At 43.0% G+C, this 21,408-nt stretch overlaps 1 protein-coding gene across 6 annotated transcripts in view; it reads left to right on the top strand.

The window, feature by feature from the left end:
• ANKS1B (ankyrin repeat and sterile alpha motif domain containing 1B) overlaps positions 1–21,408 on the top strand; it is a 730,881-nt gene that overhangs the window by 155,185 nt on the left and 554,288 nt on the right. For 5 of the 6 annotated variants that reach the window (XM_026648981.1, XM_026648980.1, XM_026648979.1 and 2 more), the window contains exons 7-8: positions 7,871–7,987; positions 10,269–10,441. In XM_026648981.1, coding sequence (XP_026504766.1) covers positions 7,871–7,987; positions 10,269–10,441 — 290 coding nt within the window. Of the gene's footprint in view, positions 1–7,870; positions 7,988–10,268; positions 10,446–21,408 lie in introns of all 6 variants that reach the window. The other variant, XM_024199867.2, reaches the window with a different exon arrangement.

Raw genomic sequence — 21,408 nt, 5'->3', positions numbered from 1 at the left:
CCACAACTCTGCAGGGCTGGCTGGCATCAGCCTACTCTCCAAGCTGCCATCAATTTGACTCTGTGGTAAGAGTGACCTCTCATGTCCACACCTCCCTAGATTGGTTGACACATCAACCCACTGTATATGTAGATATTCCATTTGCCCGCCCACAACCGACTCTCATGCTAGTGGCAGATGCTTCAGCCCTGGGATGGGAAGTCCACCTTGGTTCTCTAAAGATGTAGGTTCTATGGTCCTCAGAGGTCTTAGCTTTATACATCATTGTAAGAGAACTGAAAGCTGTCAGACTGGCTTGCCAGGTATTTCTATCACAGATCAGGGAAAGCAGCCTGTTAGTCCTCACAGACAATGTGGCGGAAATGTTTTACCTTGATAAGCAGGGGAGAGCCTGCTTTTCTCCATTCTGTCAAGAAGTGACTCTACTCTGGGAGCTCTCAATATATCTAGAAGCATCTTACCTGCCAGGCATACAGAATGCCTGAGCAGATCGTTTATGAGTTATCACGAGTGCTCTCTTCGCCTGGTTGTGGCCAGATACAACTTGGGTTTTTCGCCAAGTAGACCTATGCGACAAAGTCCAGCAGAAAGTGCCATCAGTTCTGCTCCCTCTGGGGCCACAGTCTGGCTTCCCTGACAGATGCTTTTTTACTGGTGTGGTCAGTCATGATCCTCTAAACTTTTCCATCAATCCCACTCATTCATAGAGTATTGCCAAAAATAAGACAGGACTAGGCCAGAGTCAGACTTGTAGCCCCAGCAGGAGCCCAACAGCACTGGTTCTCCACTCTCCTGATGCTGTCAGTCAAACCTCCAATCACTTCCACTGGACTTGGACCATAATCTCCCAGGATCATGGTTGCCTTCTCCACTCAAGCCTGCAATCCCTTCAGTTAACAGCATGGATGCTCCGTGGCTAGATACTAGAGAGCAGGCTTGCCTGAAAGGCATTAAAGACATCCTACTAAATAGTAGAAAGCCTTCTACAAGAGCGACTTACCTTACTAAATGGAGCATTTCTCCATCTGGGCTCATCAATATGGGGTATTAACATCCAGTTCTTCAGTTCAACATATTCTGGATTACTTGTTATACCTGAAACACCAACATTTGGCAATTAGTTCTGTCAAGGTACATCTGGCTGCTATTTTGTCCTAAGGTGGACAATTGCTTTATTTTTTCCAATGTCCATAAGATTTTTAAAGGGCTGAATCAAATTATACCCTCATGTACAAGACCCCATTCCCCTTTGGGTTCTAAACTTAGTATTGTCAAGACTTATGAGTCCCCCATTTGAACTGTTGGATACCTGCTCTCTGATGCTTCTACCAATGAAGGTGGCTTTTCTGGTGGCTCAGCCAGAAGTGTGGGAGAGCTGCGGCCATTAATGTCAGGACCTCTATATACAATCTTCTTTAAGGATGAGGTTTGCCTACATTCTCATCAGAAGTTCCTCCCAAAGGTGGTTTCCTCTTTCCACATCAACTAGCTAATTTAAGAACATAAGAACATCAGAATGGCCATACCGGGTCAGACCAAAGGTCCATCCAGTCCAGTAGCCTGTCTACCGACAGTGGCCAATGCCAGGTGCCCCAGAGGGAGTGAACCTAACAGGTAATGATCAAGTAATCTCTCTCCTGCCATCCGTCTCCACCCTCTGACAAACAGAGGCTAGGGACACTATTCCTTACCCATCCTGGCTAATAGCCATTCATGGACTTAACTTCCATGCATTTATCTAGTTCTATTTTAAACTCTGTTATAGTCCTAGCCTTCACAACCTCCTCAGGCAAGGAGTTCCACAGGTTGACTGGGCGCTGTGTGAAGAACTTCCTTTTATTTGTTTTAAACCTGCTGCCCATTAATTTCATTTGGTGGCCCCTAGTTCTTATATTATGGGAACAAGTAAATAACTTTTCTGTATTCACTTTCTCCACACCACTCATGATTTTATATACCTCTATCATACCCCACCTTAGTCTCCTCTTTTCCAAGCTGAAAAGTCCTAGCCTCTTTAATCTCTCCTCATATGGGACCCGTTCCAAACCCCTAATCATTTTAGTTGCCCTTCTCTGAACCTTTTCTAATGCCAGTATATCATTTTTGAGATGAGGAGACCACATCTATATGCAGTATTCAAGATGTGGGTGTACTATGGATTTATATAAGGGCAACAAGATATTCTCCGTCTTATTCTCTATCCCTTTTTTAATGATTCCTAACATCCTGTTTGCTTTTTTGACTGCCGCTGCACACTGCGTGGACGTTTTCAGAGAACTATCCAGGATGACTCCAAGATCTCTTTCCTGATTAGTTGTAGCTAAATTAGCCCCCATCATATTATATATATAGTTGGGGTTATTTTTTCCGATGTGCATTACTTACATTTATCCACATTAAATTTCATTTGCCATTTTGTTGCCCAATCACTTAGGGTACGTCTATATTACCCACTGGATCGGCGTGTAGTGTTCGATGTATCGGGGATCGATTTATCGCGTCTCGTCTGGGTGCGATAAATCGATCCGCGAATTGACACCCGTACTCCACCTCAGCAGGTGGAGTAAGCGGAGTCAACGGGGGAGCCGCGGCAGTTGACTAGCCGCCGTGAGAATGGCAAGGTAAGTTGAACTAAGATACTTCGACTTCAGCTACGCGAATAGCGTAGCTGAAGTTGCGTATCTTAGTTCGAACGCCCCCCGCTAGTGTAGTCCAGGCCTTAGTTTTGTGAGATCTTTTTGAAGTTGTTCACAGTCTGCTTTGGTCTTAACTATCTTGACCAGTTTAGTATCATCTGCAAACTTTGCCACCTCACTGTTTATCCCTTTCTCCAGATCATTTATGAATAGGATTGGTCCTAGGACTGACCCTTGGGGAACACCACTAGTTACCCCTATCCATTCTGAAAATTTACCATTTATTCCTACCCTTTGTTCCCGGTCTTTTAACCAGTTCTCAATCCATGAAAGGATCTTCCCTCTTATCCCATGACAACTTAATTTATGTAAGAGTCTTTGGTGAGGGACCTTGTCAAGGCTTTCTGGAAATCTAAGTACGCTATGTCCACTGGATCCCCCTTGTCCACATGTTTGTTGACCCCTTCAAAGAACTCTAATAGATTAGTAAGACATGATTTCCCTTTACAGAAACCATGTTGACTTTTGCCCAACAATTTATGTCCTTCTATGTGTCTGACAATTTTATTCTTTACTCTTGTTTCAACTAATTTGCCCAGTACTGATGTTAGACTTACTGGTCTGTAATTGCTGGGATCACTTCTAGAGCCCTTTTTAAATATCAGCGTTACATTAGCTATCTTCCAGTCATTGGGTACAGAAGCTGATTTAAAGGACAGGTTACAAACCATAGTTAATAGTTCCGCAATTTCACATTTGAGTTCTTTCAGAACTCTTGGGTGAATGCCATCTGGTCCCGGTGACTTGTTACTGTTACTGTTAAGTTTATCAGTTAATTCCAAAACCTCCTCTAGTGACACTTCAATCTGTGACAATTCCTCAGATTTGTCACCTACAAAGGACGGCTCAGGGTTGGGAATCTCCCTAACATCCTCAGCTGTGAAGACTGAAGCAAAGAATTCATTTAGTTTCTATTGGAATGAAAGGCAGTCAGGAGTGCCTGTCTTCATTTTCAGCTTCTCATTACAGGAAAGTCTATCAAAATCATGGCAGACAATGTAGCCTGCATGTTTTATATTAACAGGCAAGGCAGAGCAAGATCCGCCTCTCTGTGTGTCAAAGCAGTAAAGATATGGAATTGGTGCATAGTCCATCACATTCACATTTCAGCAATATACCTTCCCGGAGTGCAAAACTCCCCTGGCCAGTGTTCTCAGCTGGCACTTTTCCCAGGACTACAAATGGGAATTGGATCCATGAATACTAGATGATATATTTTGAACAAGTGGACCTCTTCGCCACTTCCACAAACAGGAAGTGCCATCTGTTCTGTTCAAGAGGGGATTGAGACCCCCATTTCCTGGGGGATGCCTTCCTTTTATCTTGGTTGAAGGGTCTGTATTACATGTTTCCCCCAATGCCTCTAATTTTAAGGGTGATGAACAAGATCAGGCAGGATAAAGCCAGGGTTATCCTAATAGGCGTAACATGGCCAAGACAAACATGGTACCCTTACTTGTTTAAATTGTCTCCTTGTCTGGCAATCAATCTTCTGTGCATCCCTTGTCTCCTCTACCAGGATGTCAGCCAAGTACTTCATCCCAACCTATACATTCTCAGTTTCCAGGTGTGGCTCCTCAGTGGTTTGCAGGGATAGAATCTACCTGTTCTGAAGAGGTACAGCAGGTATTTTTAAACAGCAGAAAAGAAGTTACCCATAATATTTACTTTCAGAAGTGGAAAAGATTTAACTATTAGTGTGAAAATCAGCAACTTGCACCTGAATCTTCTTCACTTTCACTTATTCTGGATTAGCTGCTACAACTGAATAAAACAGGTTTATCAAGTAGCTTAATCAAGGTTCATTTGGCTGTGATAACAGTTTTTCATTCTCTAGTGGAAGGGTTCTCAGTGTTTTCTCACCTTACAACTGTAAGATTCATTAGAGGACTGAAGAACTTCTTCCCTTAAGTAACGACTCCCACTTCAGTTTGGGTATGTCTACACTACAGGATTAATCCGAATTTAGATAATTCGAATTTGGGAAACAGGTTGTATAAATTCGATTGTGCGCGGCCACACTAAGCACCTTAATTCGGTTTTAAACCACATTAATTCGGTGGTGTGCGGCCACACTACCCCATTAACTTAAACACAGTAATTCGGTGGTGTGCGTCCACACTAACCCTAATTCGAATTAACAAAATCGATTTAGGCTCTACTCCGTTCGTCGAGGTGGAGTACAGAAATCGATTTAAAGGGCCCTTTAATTCGAATTAACTGGCTCTGTAGTGTGGACGGGTGAAGGGTTAATTCGGATTAAGGCAGCTAAATCCGAATTAAAGTCCTAGTGTAGACCAGGCCTTTGTTATCTTAATCTAGTTCTCAGAGGTCTCACAAGACCCCCATTTGAACCAATGGCAATCTGTTTCTTACCTAACCTGTCTGGGAAGATTGCCTTGTTAATAGCCATTACATCAGCTCTCAGAGTTAGAGAAATCAGGGTGTTGATAGCTGATCCTCCCTTACGGTATTCTTTAAGGACAGATTTCAGAGTAGCAGCCGTGTTAGTCTGTATCCGCACACACGTATATATATCTCCTCAATATATGTTTCACTCTATATGCATCCGAAGAAGTGGGTTGTAGCCCACGAAAGCTTATGCTCTAATAAATTTGTTAGTCTCTAAGGTGCCACAAGTACTCCTGTTCTTTTTTAAGGACAGAGTTTCCCTATGTCCACACCCTAAATTCCTACCTAAGGAGTCTCCTAGACTATTTATCTCCATTGTGGACAGATCTAAGGGATCCACTATTTCTACACAGAGACTATCAAGATGGATTTCAGAGTGTATTATCACTTATGTTTCCCACTGTGATGGTCTTCACTTGGTCAGGCCTTAGGCCCTTTGATATGCAGAGGGAGGGTTTGGTAGGGGAGCCTGGGCCTCCTACTCCATCAGGCTCTGTCCCAGGGCCCTGTGAAGGCAACAGGCAGGTCTAACACCCAGGAGCACCTTAAAGCTGCCCTCCCTGTGCCACTTCCTACCATCCCCTATTGTCCAAAGTTCACAATCTGTAACAGGAGGCTGTGAAGGGGGACAGCTGATCACTTGGCACCTCTGAACATCCGGGCATGGCATAGTAGTTCTCTCCCTCTTGGGGTGGTGGCTGCCTTCTCTCATGCCCTGGCCCTACAGCCATATCAGTTCCAAGTCTCTCCGCTACCGGGGTATTCCATAAACAAAACACAGGAGGCCAACACTTGATTAGTAGATGGGGCGGGGGAGGAATGCCTCCCTCTCTGGGCATAACAGAAGCAGGTCGTCTCTTCCATCAGGGAGGGACCTTCAGGCAGTTGTTGAGGGGAGAGCTTCTGTCTTCCTTCAGCACTTTTCTCACAAGCTGCAAGTTAGATATCCTTTCTCTTCCGTGGTCTGACCACAAGTGAGCTTTTCTGCTCCCTTTTAACTCCTCCTCCAGTTTGTGCATCTCTTGCCAGTGTGACAGGGCAGGGCAGCTGAGCCCAGAGCAGCCCTTAACTCCTTGTTGCCCACTGCAGGGTTTGTATACCCCATCACACCCTCATTCTATAAAGAAAGGGGAACATATGACAGTCCAGCTAGTCAAGAGAGTTTATAAATGTCACCCAGGAAACATACACTTGTAAAAATCTTCAAAGAATTCTGAAAGATAAGATGCTTTACTTGGCGTATATTATTTCCTTGCTAAGCCCAGTGTTTGCCTCAGAGGGTTACTTTTAATGTTGGGTTTTATTATTTATATTATTATTATTGTTGTTGTTGTTATTACTAAATTTCATAACCAGGCTAAATTAATATGTTGCTGATAATGGATTTTAAATAGCTTGGGAAGATTTCACTGTCAAGGAAATAAGCCATTATTGATTTATAGAATAACTGCCCACATTACAAGTGAGATACCAGTGAGTTAACTTCTTGTGGTTCTCTTCTATATGTTACAATATGTGTAATTATCTCCTCTTGTTATTAGTGTATCTGCATAAGCAGATAACATGAAACCAAAAGGGTGAGGAGTCAAAATATCTTTGTCTAAACTAAGTCTAAACTATCTTTGTCTAAACTGAATCACTTAGAAAAATGAAGTCATGTAGCACAAGTTAACTTATTATGTATTGTTCTTATTTAATATTTGTATCACAATAGCACAGAGAGGCCCCATTCAGGATCAGTATCTCATTGTGCTAGGCAGTGTACAAACATGTATTAAGACAATCAGATATATACAATATGTACATTTGCACATCTGATCATCATTCTAGCTATAATAAACTGGCTGATCTCTCATAAGCATTGCAGCAGAGTTGAGTCTTGAGGAGAGATTTGAAGGTGGAAAGGGTATGGATCAAATCAAGGAGTTAACCTTTAGAATACTGCATTTTCTACACTGCCAGCTAAAATAAAGTTTAGGAGGATGTTGTGCATGCATGTGCATGTAACATGGTATATTTGATCCCCAAAGTGTTAATAAGCAATAATTTTTTTTTACATTCATTAGCTTATTTTAATAAAAACAAATAGCAATTTAAAAAACAAAGATTCAAAAATGTCTTTCAACAATAATAATAGAATAGAGCATTTGATGTGTGCATTTTAAATACAGAAAGAGAAGGGGGGGAAATCATTGCAGAAGCCAAAATTGATTAATTCTAAAATGAGGTTTTAATATTTTCAACAAATTAAATGAGGTGACTGGTTGGCCATTATGATGCTTTGCCAGGGCTGCTCTATGTATTTTGCCGCCCCAGGCACGGTAGTCAAGCGGCTTTCAGCGGCATGCCTGGGGGATGTCCGCTGGTAACGCGGATTCGGCGGCATGCCTGAGGGAAGTCCACCGGTCCCGCGCCTTTGGCGTACCCACCGCCGAATTGCCGCTGAAGGCAGCGAAGAACCAGTGGTCTTCCCGCAGGCATGCCGCCGAAGGCAGCCTGACTGCCGCCCTCACGGCAACCGGCAGGCTGCCCCCCGCAGCTTGTCGCCCCAGGCACGCGCTTGGTGCACTGGTGCCTGGAGCCGCCCCTGTGCTTTACAATATTTAAAATAAATAACACTGCACAGCAGTCATTTGTGAATGATTGTGCATGGGAAAATGAAAAATAGAAATACCTTTTCATGAGAAAAAAGTTAACATATTTTTGGTTGGAAAAATTATGAATTTAAGAGTTGTGGTGTGTGTGTGTCTTTTTAATTACAGAATACATAAAAACAGGAAATGCAACCATTTTGGAGGAACCCACACAGGAATGCCTAGTGCCAGAACATCAGTCTTGCATTTTATCCCCAGAAGTTTCTCCATCACAAACGACTAAAAGTAAATATTTCTGTTTTATGACTGCAGAACCTATGCCAAAGATTATCTCTCTAATAATATATTTTATACTACTAATAAGAGTTTATTTTATACTAATATACATTAGAGAGAGAGGAAATAAAGGAAGATATTGACATTAAGAAGCTTTATTCCTCAGGGAGACTAATGAGCTTGCCTCCACACTCCAATAAATAGAATAGCTGATTTTCTAATATTTGCAGTATATACCATAATGAGTGTTATGCAGGAAGTAAAGAGCTACTAATGGACCATAATACATTATAATGAGTCTGTCTTATCTCTTTTTAATTTGTTTAATGTTAAGGTACAACTTTCACACCAAAGCAAAATAGAAACATGCTCTCTGTGCTACAGGGCTCTGCTGGCACTTCCCCTTTAAGTGCCCAACACAGTTTATTCTTTCTCTCCCATACAGCTAGCTTCCCCTTTATTCCCCCCCTCCCCGTAAAGATCACTTTTATATGATGCACTCCCATTCTCCATGCAGAGAACTTTTACACCATGACTTTCTTGTACCATAACCATTACTGTGGTCCCTGGGTGCTTTCTCCTCAGGTTACACACTCACACACACTGCACAGGACCAGAGTTTAATACTTCCCTTCCCCCTCATCCTCTTCCACAGTTAAGAGCTCTCCTGTTATGATGCCCTTCCACTCTCTGTTTAGAAATATCCCTGCTGTAGATGCTCCCCATAACTTTGGTAGAAACAACCCTAAGCCTGGCTCTTGTCACTCCAAAAAGAAACATTCCCCTAAGTGAAATTCCAAAGTACTTTCTAGCAATAAAGCTTCATCTTTTCACTTTTACTGCTTTCTTCCCCTACAAGAAGGATCTAGGCCCACCAGAAAACTCAACTTACTCCTGGGGGCCAGATTCTGATATTCATAGTCATGTTGAGTAGTACCTTACTCCACAAGTAGCCCCTTTGACTTCAGTGGGATCATTCCTAGAGTAAGGTTCTATTTAACAAAAGAGAATATTAGAATGTGGCCTGAAATTAATTAATACAAATTTAAGCATAAAGTTTCCTTTCTTGTTAATAGTAAGATCTTGGTCTTACATTTTTTGTTTCCACATTCAGGATGTGAATAATGTAAGAAAAAATGATTAATTTTGTTTGTTTAGTTTTCTTTAACTGGACTTTTGAAAAAAGGCACACAGACATGGTTTAAAAATGTTTTTAATAGTGATCTCTCTAATTTTCATCTTATTTTCTTTATTACAACATGCATTTTTATTAACTTCTGTTTTCTAATCGGAAAGCGAAATATGAAGGATTAAAAATCCTGATTCTGAACCATGTTCTACCCATAATTTTTGTGCAAAAAATCCCATTGTAGTTAATGGGAGTTTTGAATATAGAAAGTCCATGGATTTTCAAACCCAAATGGGAGAATTTAACATACAGCTCCTGTATGTACTCATGCTGAATAGCACCTTACTCTGGAAGCGGTCGTACTGATTTCAATGGACTACTTTCAGAATAAAGTGCTATTCAATGTGAGTAAGAATATTAGAATCTGGCTGGCCCTAATTAATTCATGGTCCCCATTGCCTCATCAGCTGTGGACCTCGCATCACTAAAGGCAGCCATTAACAAAGGAATAACATCTTCAAAGTAAAGAATTTAATAACCAGACCCTTAATCCTGCAATACCCTGAAACTCACCAAATTTGGATTTTTGGTAGACTGCTAGAGGGAGCAGGTTCTAGTATTATTTGTTTTTCACTGAAAACATCTTGTCACAAATCCCAGAGAGTTTGATCCCAGGGACAGACAGATGGAGTCTTATAGAACCTAGCCAACACCTTAATTGCCCACAGATATAAACAGGTAACCAATGCAAAGCATTTTGTGTGGTTGTAGCAGGTTCCCCATTCTAGAGATGAATGTTGGCGTTCTTCACTAGCTGCAGTTTTTCAGGTTTAGAGGGCAGAGAGAAGGTGGAGTCATGGCCAATGCCCCATCCACAGTGGCACACAGTGTACAGGGGAAAGCAGAGGATGAGCTAAGATGTGAAAAAATTATCTAGGTTATATTTGCCTCTCAGTGCTCATCCGATGGCTCCATTACACTATCCTTTATTCAGGGCTGTCTGTCAGAGTCAAGCTATAGACTATAAGGCATGCAATGTAAGGAATAGTCTTAGTACCATTATATCTACCCCAAGATTCAAAAGTTTTGCATTACTTTTTAGCAACAAAAATCCCCCTTAAATTCTAATTATTCTGACTAATTCTATCTATTTTTTAAAAGGTGAAGCTGTGACTGGAGAGTTATCAAAGCTCTTAGATGAAATCAAACTGTGCCAAGAAAAAGAATATTCTTTTGAAGAGCTGTGTCATACAATATCAGATCACTATCTGGACAATTTTAGTAAGATATCAGAAGAAGAATTTATGAGCAATGGAATCCAAACTAAACTTATAGTAAGTAAGATGGGATATCCAATTAACTTTTTCAATTATATTTTACATTACTTATTGTACATTTAAGAATTAAAAAAAGGAAGTAATATAAAGAAGACTGATATAAGAAACCTAAGTATCTGTAAAAGTATATAGTGTGTGTGTCTTACAAATATAGGACCAGATTATGAACTCCTTACTGGTGAGCAGTTACTCACACAATGACTTCAATGGCACCGTTTTGGTGAGAAACTGCTCGCCAATGTGAGTAGAGGGTTTATAGTCTAGCTCATAGGCTGCATCCTGCAAATAGTTACAACAGAGCATAGAGCTTTCTATTGTGAGGAATACCTCTGAAGTCAGTCAACTATTATACCTAGTACTAAGTGCTCACAGGACCATGCACAAAGTACTCAGTCCTGTAAGATGCTGAGCATCTTCCATCCTCATATAGGATTAAAAATATATGGGTATGCAAAGGAATTAATAGCATTAAAGGAATAGGATCTGGTACTGTACCTCTTTATTGACATTAATAGCCATTGACTTCAATGATTTTAGATAGGAATTTGACTTAAATAGGACTATTCCTGTGAATAATGGTTCCCAGGATTAGTTTCTTATTGTACAGTAACAAGATTGCTTCCTTTAAACCTGATTCTGCCACAGTTATTTATGTTGAATTGTACCCTACTCATTGAGTAAAATCAGTGGGACTACTCATGGAATAAGGTGGCTGAACTAGGCCATTTGTGTTCTCAAAGGAAACAAAGTCAGCTGCCACCTTCAGATAATACAGTTCTAATATAAGAATTTTAACAGCTATGGTAAATACAGAGGTAAATACAAACAAAATATACTGAAACAGATTTTCTTTCACTTTACTAGGCAGTGGTATCCCTTTGATGGGCTAATTTGATAAACAATATCATACCTTGGAGGCAGGAGGCTTTGGAGGATGTAGTGGCTGTTCTATAATACTGCCCTGCTTCAGTTTCCTGTGGGAAAAAGTCTCTTTACCCTAATGGGCTGCTGTTCTCTCTTCAGCTGTCAGCTCCATTTCAGATTCATAACAATATAAGAATGGCCATACTGGGTCTGACCAATGGTCCATCTAGCTCAGTTTCCTGGCTTCCAAGAGTTGCAAGTGCCAGATGCTTCAGAGGGAATGAATAGAACAGGGCAGTTATCAGGTGATCCATCCCCTGTTGTCCACTCCCAGCTTCTGGCAGTCAGAGGTTTAGGAACACTCAGAGCATGAGGTTGTGCCCCTGACCATCTTGACTAATAGCCATTGATGGACCTAGCCTCCATAGACCTACCCAATCCTTTTTTGAGCCCAGTTATACTTTTGGCTTTCACAACATCCCCTGCAATGTGTTCCACAGGTTGACTGTGCATTGTGTGAAGACATACTTCCTTATGTTTGTTTTAAACCTATTAATTTCATTGGGTGACCCTGGTTCTTGTGTTATGTGAAGGAGTAAATACATTTTCCTATTCACTTTCTCCACACCCTTCATGATTGTAGAGACCGCTATCATATTACCCCTTAGTTCTTCTCTTTTCTAAAATGAACAGTCCTAGTCTTTGTAATTTCTCCTCATCTGGAAGTGTTCTATACCCATAATCAATTTTGTTGCCCTTCTCTGTATTTTTCCAATTCTAATATATATTCTTTAAGATGGGGCGACCAGAACTGCACACAGTATTCAAGGTGTGGGCATACAATGGATTTATATAGTGGCATTATGATATTTTCTGACCTAGTATCTATCCCTTTCCTAATGGTTCCTAATACTCTGTTAGCTTTTTTGACTGCTGCTGCACATTGAGCAGATGCTTCCAGGAAACTATCCACAATGACTCCAGTATCTCTTTCTTGACTGGTAACAGCTAATTTAGACCTCATCATTTTGTATGCATAGTTGGGATTATGTTTTCCAATGTGCATTACTTTTCATTTATCAACATTTAATTTTATCTGCCATTTTGTTGCTTAGTCACTCCGTTTTGTGAGATCCCTTTGTAACTCTTTGCAGTCAGCTTTGAACATAACTATCTTGAGTAATTTAGTATAATCTGCAAATGTTGCCATCTCACTGTTAGCCCTCTTTTCCAGATCATTTATGAATATGTTGAACAGCACAGGTCCCAGTATAGGTTCTTGGGGTACCCTGCTATTTACCACTCTCCAATGTGGAAATCGACCACTTATTTCTACCCTTGGTTTCCTGTTTTTTAACCAGTTACTGATCCATGAGAAGACCTTCCCTCTTGTCTAATGACTGCTTACTTTGCTTAAGAGCCTTTGGCGTAGGACATTGTCAAAGATTTTCTGAAAGTCCAAGTACATTATATCAACTGGATCGCCCTTGTGCACATGTGCACATGTGCACATGCTTGCTGACGTCCTCAAAGAATTTTAATAATTGGTGAGGCATGATTTCCCTTTACAAAAGACATATTGATTTACCCCAACAAATCATGTTCATCTATGTTTCTGATAATTCTGTTCTTTACTATAGTTTCAACCAATTTTCCTGGTACTGAAATTAGGCTTACTCACCTGTAATTGCCAGGTAATTGTAATTCATAAGGTGTCAGTCCACTCAGTCTCTCCCTGGCTGCCAATCAGTCTGGGAGTACTTTGTCCCCAGTGTTCATATAGATTCATGGATTCCAAGGTCAGAAGGGACCATTGTGATCATCTAGTCTGACCTCCAGTATAACACAGGCCGGAGAACTTCCCCCAAATAATTTCTAGAGCAGATTTTCTAGAAAATCATCCAATCTTGATTTAAAAATTGTCAGTAATGGAGACTCTACTGTGGTAAATTGTTCCAATGGTTAATTACTCTCACCATTAAAAACCTATGCCTTATTTCCTGTTTGAATTTGTCTAGCTTCAACTTCCAGGCATTGGATCATGTTATACCTTTCTCTGTTAGATTGAAGTGCCCATTTTTAAATATTTGTTCCCCGTGTAGGTACTTACAGACTGTAATCAAGTCACTCCTTACCCTTTGTTAAGCTAAATAGATTGAGCTTTTTAAGTCTGTGAGTATAAGGCATGTTTTCTACGCCTTTAATCATTCTTGCGGCTCTTCTCTGAATCCTCTCCAATTTATCAACATCCTTCCTGAATTGTGGGCACCAGTATTTCAGCAGCAGTCACACCAGTCCCAAATACAGAGGTAAAATAACCTCTTTATTCCTACTTGATGGTCGGATTAGCCCTTCTGGCCACAGTATCACAGTGGGAGCTCATGTTCAGCTGATTGTCCACCATGACCCCCAAGTCTTTTTCAGAGTCACCTCTTCCTAGGATAGAATCCCCCATCCTGTAAGTATGGCCTACATTCTTTGTTCCTAGATGCATACATTTAACCACATCAAAATGCATATTGTTTGCTTGCTCCCAGTTTACCAAATGATCCAGATCGCTTTGAATCAGTGACCTCCCCTCTTTATTATTTACCACTCACCCAATTTTTGTGTCAGTTGCAAACTTTATCAGCTGATTTTATGTTTTCTTCCAGGTCATTGGTAAAACGTTAAATAGCATAGGACCAAGAACTGATCCCTGTGGGATGCCACTGGAAACAAGCACCCTCAATGATGATTCCCTGTTTACAACTACATTTGAGATCTATCAGCTAGTCAGTTTTTAATCCATGTAATGTGTGCAGTGTTAATTTTATATCGTTCTAGCTTTTTTAACAAAATATCATGCTGTACAAAGTGAAATGCCTTAGAGAAGTCCACGTATATTACATCACCACTGTTACCTTTATTAACTAAATTTGTACTATTATCAGAAAAAGATATCAAGTTAGTTATATAGGATGAGTCCCCAATTATCATTCACATTTTTTCTGAGTAAATTCTTCCACACAGCTTATTTGGCTCATAATTGTTTTCAGCTTTGTGAAATTGGCCCTCTTAAAGCACCATATATAATTCAAATTTGATCAAGTCATGATCACTTGTACCTAAGTTACCATTAATTTTCTGTGATAATTTCTTCTTTATCTGTTAGAACAAAGTCTAATATAGAATTCCTTTGTGTTGGTTTCAACACATTTTGAGTTAGGAAGTTGTCATTTATTATGTTTAGAAATTCCAATGATATTTTAGTACTGGCATCATGAGACCTCCAGCATATGTCACTCAAATTTAATTCCCCCATGATCACACAGCTTTTTATCCTATATGTTGTAGATAGATGTGCAAGGAAGCAGTCACTCTGTTCCCTAGTGAGATTTGGTGTTCTGTAGTAGACACCAACTAGTAATCTTCTGCTTTATTTATTAAGACATTGCTCCAAAAGCATTCAAGATAATTTTCTTCAGAGCTATAAATGATTTGGAAACAAGTAATGCCACTCCTCCTTCCCTTTTGCCCACTCAATCCTTCCTAATTAGGTCATAACCATTGATTTTAACAGTCCAGTTGTGCAGATCATCCCACCAGGTTTCAGTAATCCCAACTAGATAGAATTTATATTCATAAATGAGCAATTCCAATTCCTCTTGTTTGTTACCCAGGCTCCTAGAATTGGTGTATAGGCAATTAAGGAATTTCTTCTCTTCATGTCCTTTGGTTCCTTGATTAATTTTGTGCTTAATTAAAGACTGTATCACAATGCATACACACAAGAAGGCCAAATTAAAGTTACAGCTTAATTCTAGATATTCCCAACTTTGAGTGCTTGATTTTGCACCCTTAACTTTCTTTTAATGCAGTTTTTTGGATTTAATATTAGTTAAAAGTAACTATTAAAACAACTGATTTGTTAATCTAAATTCATCTACCACAAAAATATCCAGAGTACAAGTTGTTGCTTGCAATTCCTTGCTAGCACTCTTCACCTAGTTAATGGCCTACTTGAGCCTTTATTTGAAACCCTGGCTGTGGGATGTTGTTCAAATGAGCCTTTCCAGGAGGAATTGCAAAAAAGAATTGTAACTCCAAGGCACCCTTCTGAGTCACAGTTCCCCCTGAGCTCCTGTGTTGGCCAAGGGAGGGGAAATACGTTGAGTTGGCCTGTTGTCAGGCACAGCATACTCCCTTCTCTATGTGTTGTGATAGGTGAAGTCATGGCTGTTCTTACTCTACACTGCTTTCTGCCCATTTGTTCACACTGGGGCATTGCAGGCCTGTTGAGTATACTCTCACTCCACAACCCCACATAGACTCTACATCTAGGTAAGCACTGGATGGCTGTGCAGGTGAGTTAGAAGGGCTTTATACTCCCTTACTGCCCTACAAAGGCACCTAAGTCCATGTCACAGTTATCAGATAACATGATGTTTGCATCGGAAGAAATTGCTCAAAGAATAATTGAGATTGACTAAGCAACAAGGAATGAAAGGAACACTGGACTGATGCTTATTTGAAAATGTATAATAGAAATTTGAGTAGAAAAAGACATAGGGCAAATCTTTCACACTATGTGTAGCCTAAGTAAACAGGTTTTGCATGTACAAGCATTCGTTTTAGGAGAAAATCAAGGCTATCTTAAGCATGATTGAATAGATTGGTGTCAGTGACAGCCTTTGACAATGAGATTTCCTAGTTTCTGATGTATTTCACTTTTCCTTAGAAACAGTATAATTTTAAAAATCTTTATTTTCCAATAGATGGCAGTCTGGCTCAGTATTTTAAAGAACAAAAGCAGCCATCTTATATAAGAATTTTTCAACTTATAATTTTTTTCATTACTGTGTTAAGGTGATAGGTTTTTAAACAGAATTTGCTGGACAAATTGCTTAGAAATAAAAAAGTCTTTATTTCTTTTAATGAGAAACTCTATTGATGTAGTAAAAATGAATAGCATAGGTATATAAGAAGCAAGCTAAAATCGCAGGGACAAATTTAGGGGTGTTGTGTACAGTAACTTACATATCAGTAAGTGGATGCTAAAGGAGTCTAAATGAATCCAAGGGAAGCTAAGGATGTCTACTTGTATTCCAGGGAGCCAGAAGAAAGGGATGTAGCAAGAGACCTAATACAGGGATGTAAACCCACACAGGCACACCCACAACATTTTTTCCCCACCCCTTCTGTATGTATATTGCTTCAGTTTAGATGCCACTTTCCTTAAACTCTAATATATAGCTTACACCAATACAAGTTTCTGTGCAGGCTTGATATTGCTGCTCACATTTTTAAGCTCCAGAGTCAAAATAGAAATGTGCAGTATTTATAATAATGGATTTGTTTAGCTATGCTTATGTGAGAGCAAGAGCAGAGAAAAAATACAGAGGAAAGGAGAAACAGTGCAATTTTGTCCAGACCAAAAATAAGTCATGTGAGTGCCCTGGAACTATGTGTGTACGTTTTGTTTGATATGGGTAGCCTATAGGGTTGCCAACCGTCTAATCACACTGTAGTGAGGCGGTGGGATACCCCACAGCCCCGCTGAGGGACGAGCCTCCCCTAGCACCAACGTGGGTGGAGCCAGTGGATCCTGCGCCCACCCCCCAGAGGTCACGGCGCAGGACAGGAAGTAGAAAAGCCCAACTGCAGAGCTCATTTGAAAGCCAGCCGCCGGAGAGGCCAGATGCCTGTGGCCTAGCTCCGGGTTGGGAAACGCCGGCAGGCTGCGGCCGACCCGAGGAATGGCCAGGCCAGCCAAGCCTACCCCTGGCCAGCCACCCAGAGGAGCAGCCAAGCCTACCTCTCGCCAGCTACCCAGAGGAGCAGCCAAGCCTATCCCTTGCCAGCTACCCTGAGGAGCAGCCGAGCCTATCCCTCGCCAGTTACCCGGAGGAACCGATGGTGCTGGAAATCTCCGAGGACACCGCCCTAATCCAGGTACCTTACGAGGGGGAGTCCGGAAGTAGCCCAGGGGCAGCCAACCCTGGTCTGGCCACAGCACTGCCAGAACCAATGTCAGTGTGTTGCGGTCAGGATCCCCACTGACAAAGCAGCGAGTCTTCTGCCGCTGCTAGGGCCCCGGGCTGGGACGCAGTGGAGTGGTGGGCCTGCGTCCCCCCTGCCACCCAACTCACGGGTGGCAGTCTCCCCCTCGCACCAGACGCTCAGAACCAGGAGCTCCTGACTGTTTGTTTGCTGTCCCGCCCTGACCCAGGGCCTGGGCTTCTATTGAACTATTGGCTCTGCCCCTGCCTAGGGGCCTGAGCTCCTGTTTGTTTGCTGCCTGCCCTGACCCAGGGCCTGGGCCCATAGCGAACTATTGCGAGGCGGTGGATTACCCCACAGCCCCACAGAGGGACGAGCCTCGGCCGAGCCCTTCTACACACACAAACCCAAACACCCTTGCCTCGCCCCCTGCCTGAGGCCACACCCCTTCTCTGAGGCCCTGCCCCATTCATTCCATTGCCCCTTCTTCCGTTGCTCATGCTATCCCCACCCTCACTCACTTTCACCGAGCTGGGGCAGGGGTTGGAGTGCAGGAGGGGGTGAGGGCTCTGGGCTGGGGCAGAGGGGTTCAGAGTGTGGCTCAGAGGGGTTCAGAGGGCTCCGGGCTGAGCCTGGGGCAGGGTGTTGGGGTGCAGGAGGGGCTGTGGGCCAGGGTGCAAGCTTTGGGAGGGAGTTTGTATGCTGGAGGGGGCTCAGGGCTGGAGTAGGGGGTTGGGGTGCAGGAGGGGTGCTGGGTGCAGGCTCTGGGAGGGAGTTTGGGGGCAAGAGGGGGCTCAGGGCTGGGAAAGGGGGTTGGGGTGTGGCAGAGGGTGAGGGGTTCAGGCTGTGGCTGGGAGTTTGGGTGCAGGAGGGGGCTCCTGACTGGGGTAGGGGATTGGAATGCAGGAGGGGTGCGGGGTGCAGGCTCCATCCGGGAGGCGCTTACCTGCAGTCCCTGGGACGGGCAGGGGGTTCTGTGCGCTGCCTGCAAGTGCTGCTCTGCAGTTCCTATTGGCTGGAGTTCCCAGCCAATGGGAGCTGCGGAGTCAGTGATCCAGGCAGGGACTGTGTGTGGAGGCCCCCTCCCCCCGCCTGCAGGGGCCACAGGGATGTGCTGGTTGCTTCCAGGAGTGGTACGGGGCCAGGGCAGGCAGGGAGCCTGCCTTAGCATCGCCGACTGTTAGTGACCAATCTCCTGGTTTGGCTGCAGGAGCCTCCAGGAGATAAAGCCCGATTCCAGGAGACTCCCAGCGAAACCAGGAGGGTTGGCAACCCTAGTAGCCTATGGAATCTATTGATTCATAGAACAGAAATGTGGTATCAAGGAAACTGCTACAACTCCCACACATGTATGCACAAGATTTTCATACTGCATCCAGTACTTCAATCCCTTTCTTTCATAAATGTGATGATATACTTTAATTACAGTATTTTTGATATGTTTATTATTCAAGACAAGGACTTGTATAATAAAAAAACGAATAGTTAAAAGTGTAAAGTTTAAATGTATGCAGAGGAAAAAACCTAACTGGTATAAAACATAAAACCATTAATTTCTCACTCTCACTTCTTCTGCTGGTCCTAGCTACCTGTTGATTCATAGAATCATAGAATCATAGAATATCAGGGTTGGAAGGGACCTCAGGAGGTCATCTAGTCTAACCCCCTGCTCAAAGCAGGACCAATTCCCAACTAAATCATCCCAGCCAGGGCTTTGTCAAGCCTGACCTTAAAAACCTCTAAGGAAGGAGATTCCACCACCTCCCTAGGTAACCCATTCCAGTGCTTCACCACCCTCCTAGTGAAAAAGTTTTTCCTAATATCCAACCTAAATCGCCCCCACTGCAACTTGAGACCATTACTCCTTGTTCTGTCATCTGGTACTACTGAGAACAGTCTAGATCCATCTTCTTTGGAAGCCCCTTTCAGGTAGTTGAAAGCAGCTATCAAATCCCCCCTCATTCTTCTCTTCTGCAGACTAAACAATCCCAGTTCCCTCAGCCTCTCCTCATAAGTCATGTGCTCCAGCCTCCTAATCATTTTTGTTGCCCTCCGCTGGACTTCCTCCAGTTTTTCCACATCCTTCTTGTAGTGTGGGGCCCAAAACTGGACACAGTACTCCAGATGAGGCCTCACCAATGTCGAATAGAGGGGAACGATCACGTCCCTCGATCTGCTGGCAATGCCCCTACTTATACAGCCCAAAATGCCGTTAGCCTTCTTGGCAACAAGGGCACACTGTTGACTCATATCCAGCTTCTCGTCCACTGTAACCCCTAGGTCCTTTTCTGCAGAACTGCTTCCTAGCCATTCGGTCCCTAGTCTATAACAGTGAACGGGATTCTTCCGTCCTAAGTGCAGGAATCTGCACTTGTCCTTGTTGAACCTCATCAGGTTTCTTTTGGCCCAATCCTCTAATTTGTCTAGGTCCCTCTGTACAGGGCCGGCTCCAGGGTTTTGGCCGCCGCAAGCAGCCAAAACCAAACCAAAAAAAAAAAAAAAAGCCGCGATCGTGATCTAAAAAAAGACGCGATCGCGATCTGCGGCGGCAATTCGGCGGGAGGTCCTTCACTCCCAGGCGGAGTGAGGGACCGTCCGCCGAATTGCCGCCGAATACCTGGAACTGCCGCCCCTGTCCGGAACGGCCACCCCAAGCACCTGCTTGAGAAGCTGGTGCCTGGAGCCGGCCCTGCCTCTGTATCCTATCCCTACCCTCCAGTGTATCTACCACTCCTCCCAGTTTAGTGTCATCTGCAAACTTGCTGAGAGTGCAGTCCATGCCATCCTCAAGATCATTAATGAAGATATTGAACAAAACCGCCCCCAGGACCGACCCTTGGGGCACTCCGCTTGAAACCGGCTGCCAACTAGACATGGAGCCGTTGATCACTACCCGTTGAGCCCGACGATCTAGCCAGCTTTCTATCCACCTTATAGTCCATTCATCCAGCCCATACTTCTTTAACTTGGTGGCAAGAATACTGTGGGAGACAGTATCAAAAGCTTTGCTAAAGTCAAGGAATAACACATCCACTACTTTCCCCTCATCCACAGACCTAGTTATCGCCTCATAGAAGGCAATTAGGTTAGTCAGGCATGACTTGCCCTTGGTGAATCCATGCTGACTGTTCCTGATCACTTTCCTCTCCTCTATGTGCTTCAGAATTGATTCCTTGAGGACCTGCTCCATGATTTTTCCAGGAATTGAGGTGAGGCTGATTGGCCTGTAGTTCCCCGGATCCTCCTTCTTCCCTTCTTCCCTTTTTTAAAGATGGGCACTACATTAGCCTTTTTCCAGTCAACCGGGACCTCCCCTGATCACCAAGAGTTTTCAAAGATAATGGCCAATGGCTTCGCAATCACATCCGCCAACTCCTTTAGCACCCTTGGATGCAGTGCATTCGGCCCCATGGACTTGTGCTCGTCCAGTTTTTCTAAATAGTCCCGAACCACTTCTTTCTCCACAGAGGGCTGGTCACCTCCTCCCCATACTGTGCTGCCCAGTGCAGCAGTCTGGGAGCTGACCTTGCTTGTGAAGACAGAGGCAAATAAAGCATTGAGTACATTAGCTTTTTCCACATCCTCTGTCACTAGGTTGCCTCTCTCATTCAGTAAGGGGCCCACACTTTCCTTGACTTTCTTCTTGTTGTTAACATACCTGAAGAAACCCTTCTTGTTACTCTTAACATCTCTTGCTAGCTGCAACTCCAAGTGTGATTTGGCCTTCCTGATTTCACTCCTGCATGCCTGAGCAATATTTTCATACTCCTCCCTGGTCATTTGTCCAATCTTCCACTTCTTGTAAGCTTCTTTTTTGCGTTTAAGATCAGCAAGGATTTCACTGTTAAGCCAAGCTGGTTGCCTGCCATATTTACTATTCTTTCTACACATCGGGATGTTTTTTTCCTGCAACCTCAATAAGGATTCTTTAAAATACAGCCAGCTCTCTTGGACTCCTTTCCCTCTCATGTTATTCTCCCAGATTGACAGCATCCTAATGATAGGGCCCCAACAGCTGGGCAGAAAAGCAAGAGGAAACTTGGGGCAAGGAGATTGCTTTTTGCAGGATCTTTACTGCCTGACAACCATGGTTTGGGCAAGGGCTGTACCTCTTTCCT

The sequence above is a fragment of the Terrapene carolina genome, unplaced genomic scaffold (assembly GCF_002925995.2).
Source record: "Terrapene carolina triunguis isolate 2854851 unplaced genomic scaffold, T_m_triunguis-2.0 Scaffold68, whole genome shotgun sequence".
Classification (NCBI taxonomy): Eukaryota; Metazoa; Chordata; order Testudines; family Emydidae; genus Terrapene; species Terrapene triunguis.
Note: the sequence above shows the minus strand (reverse complement) of the source record. Positions and strands in the feature narration are given on the sequence as shown.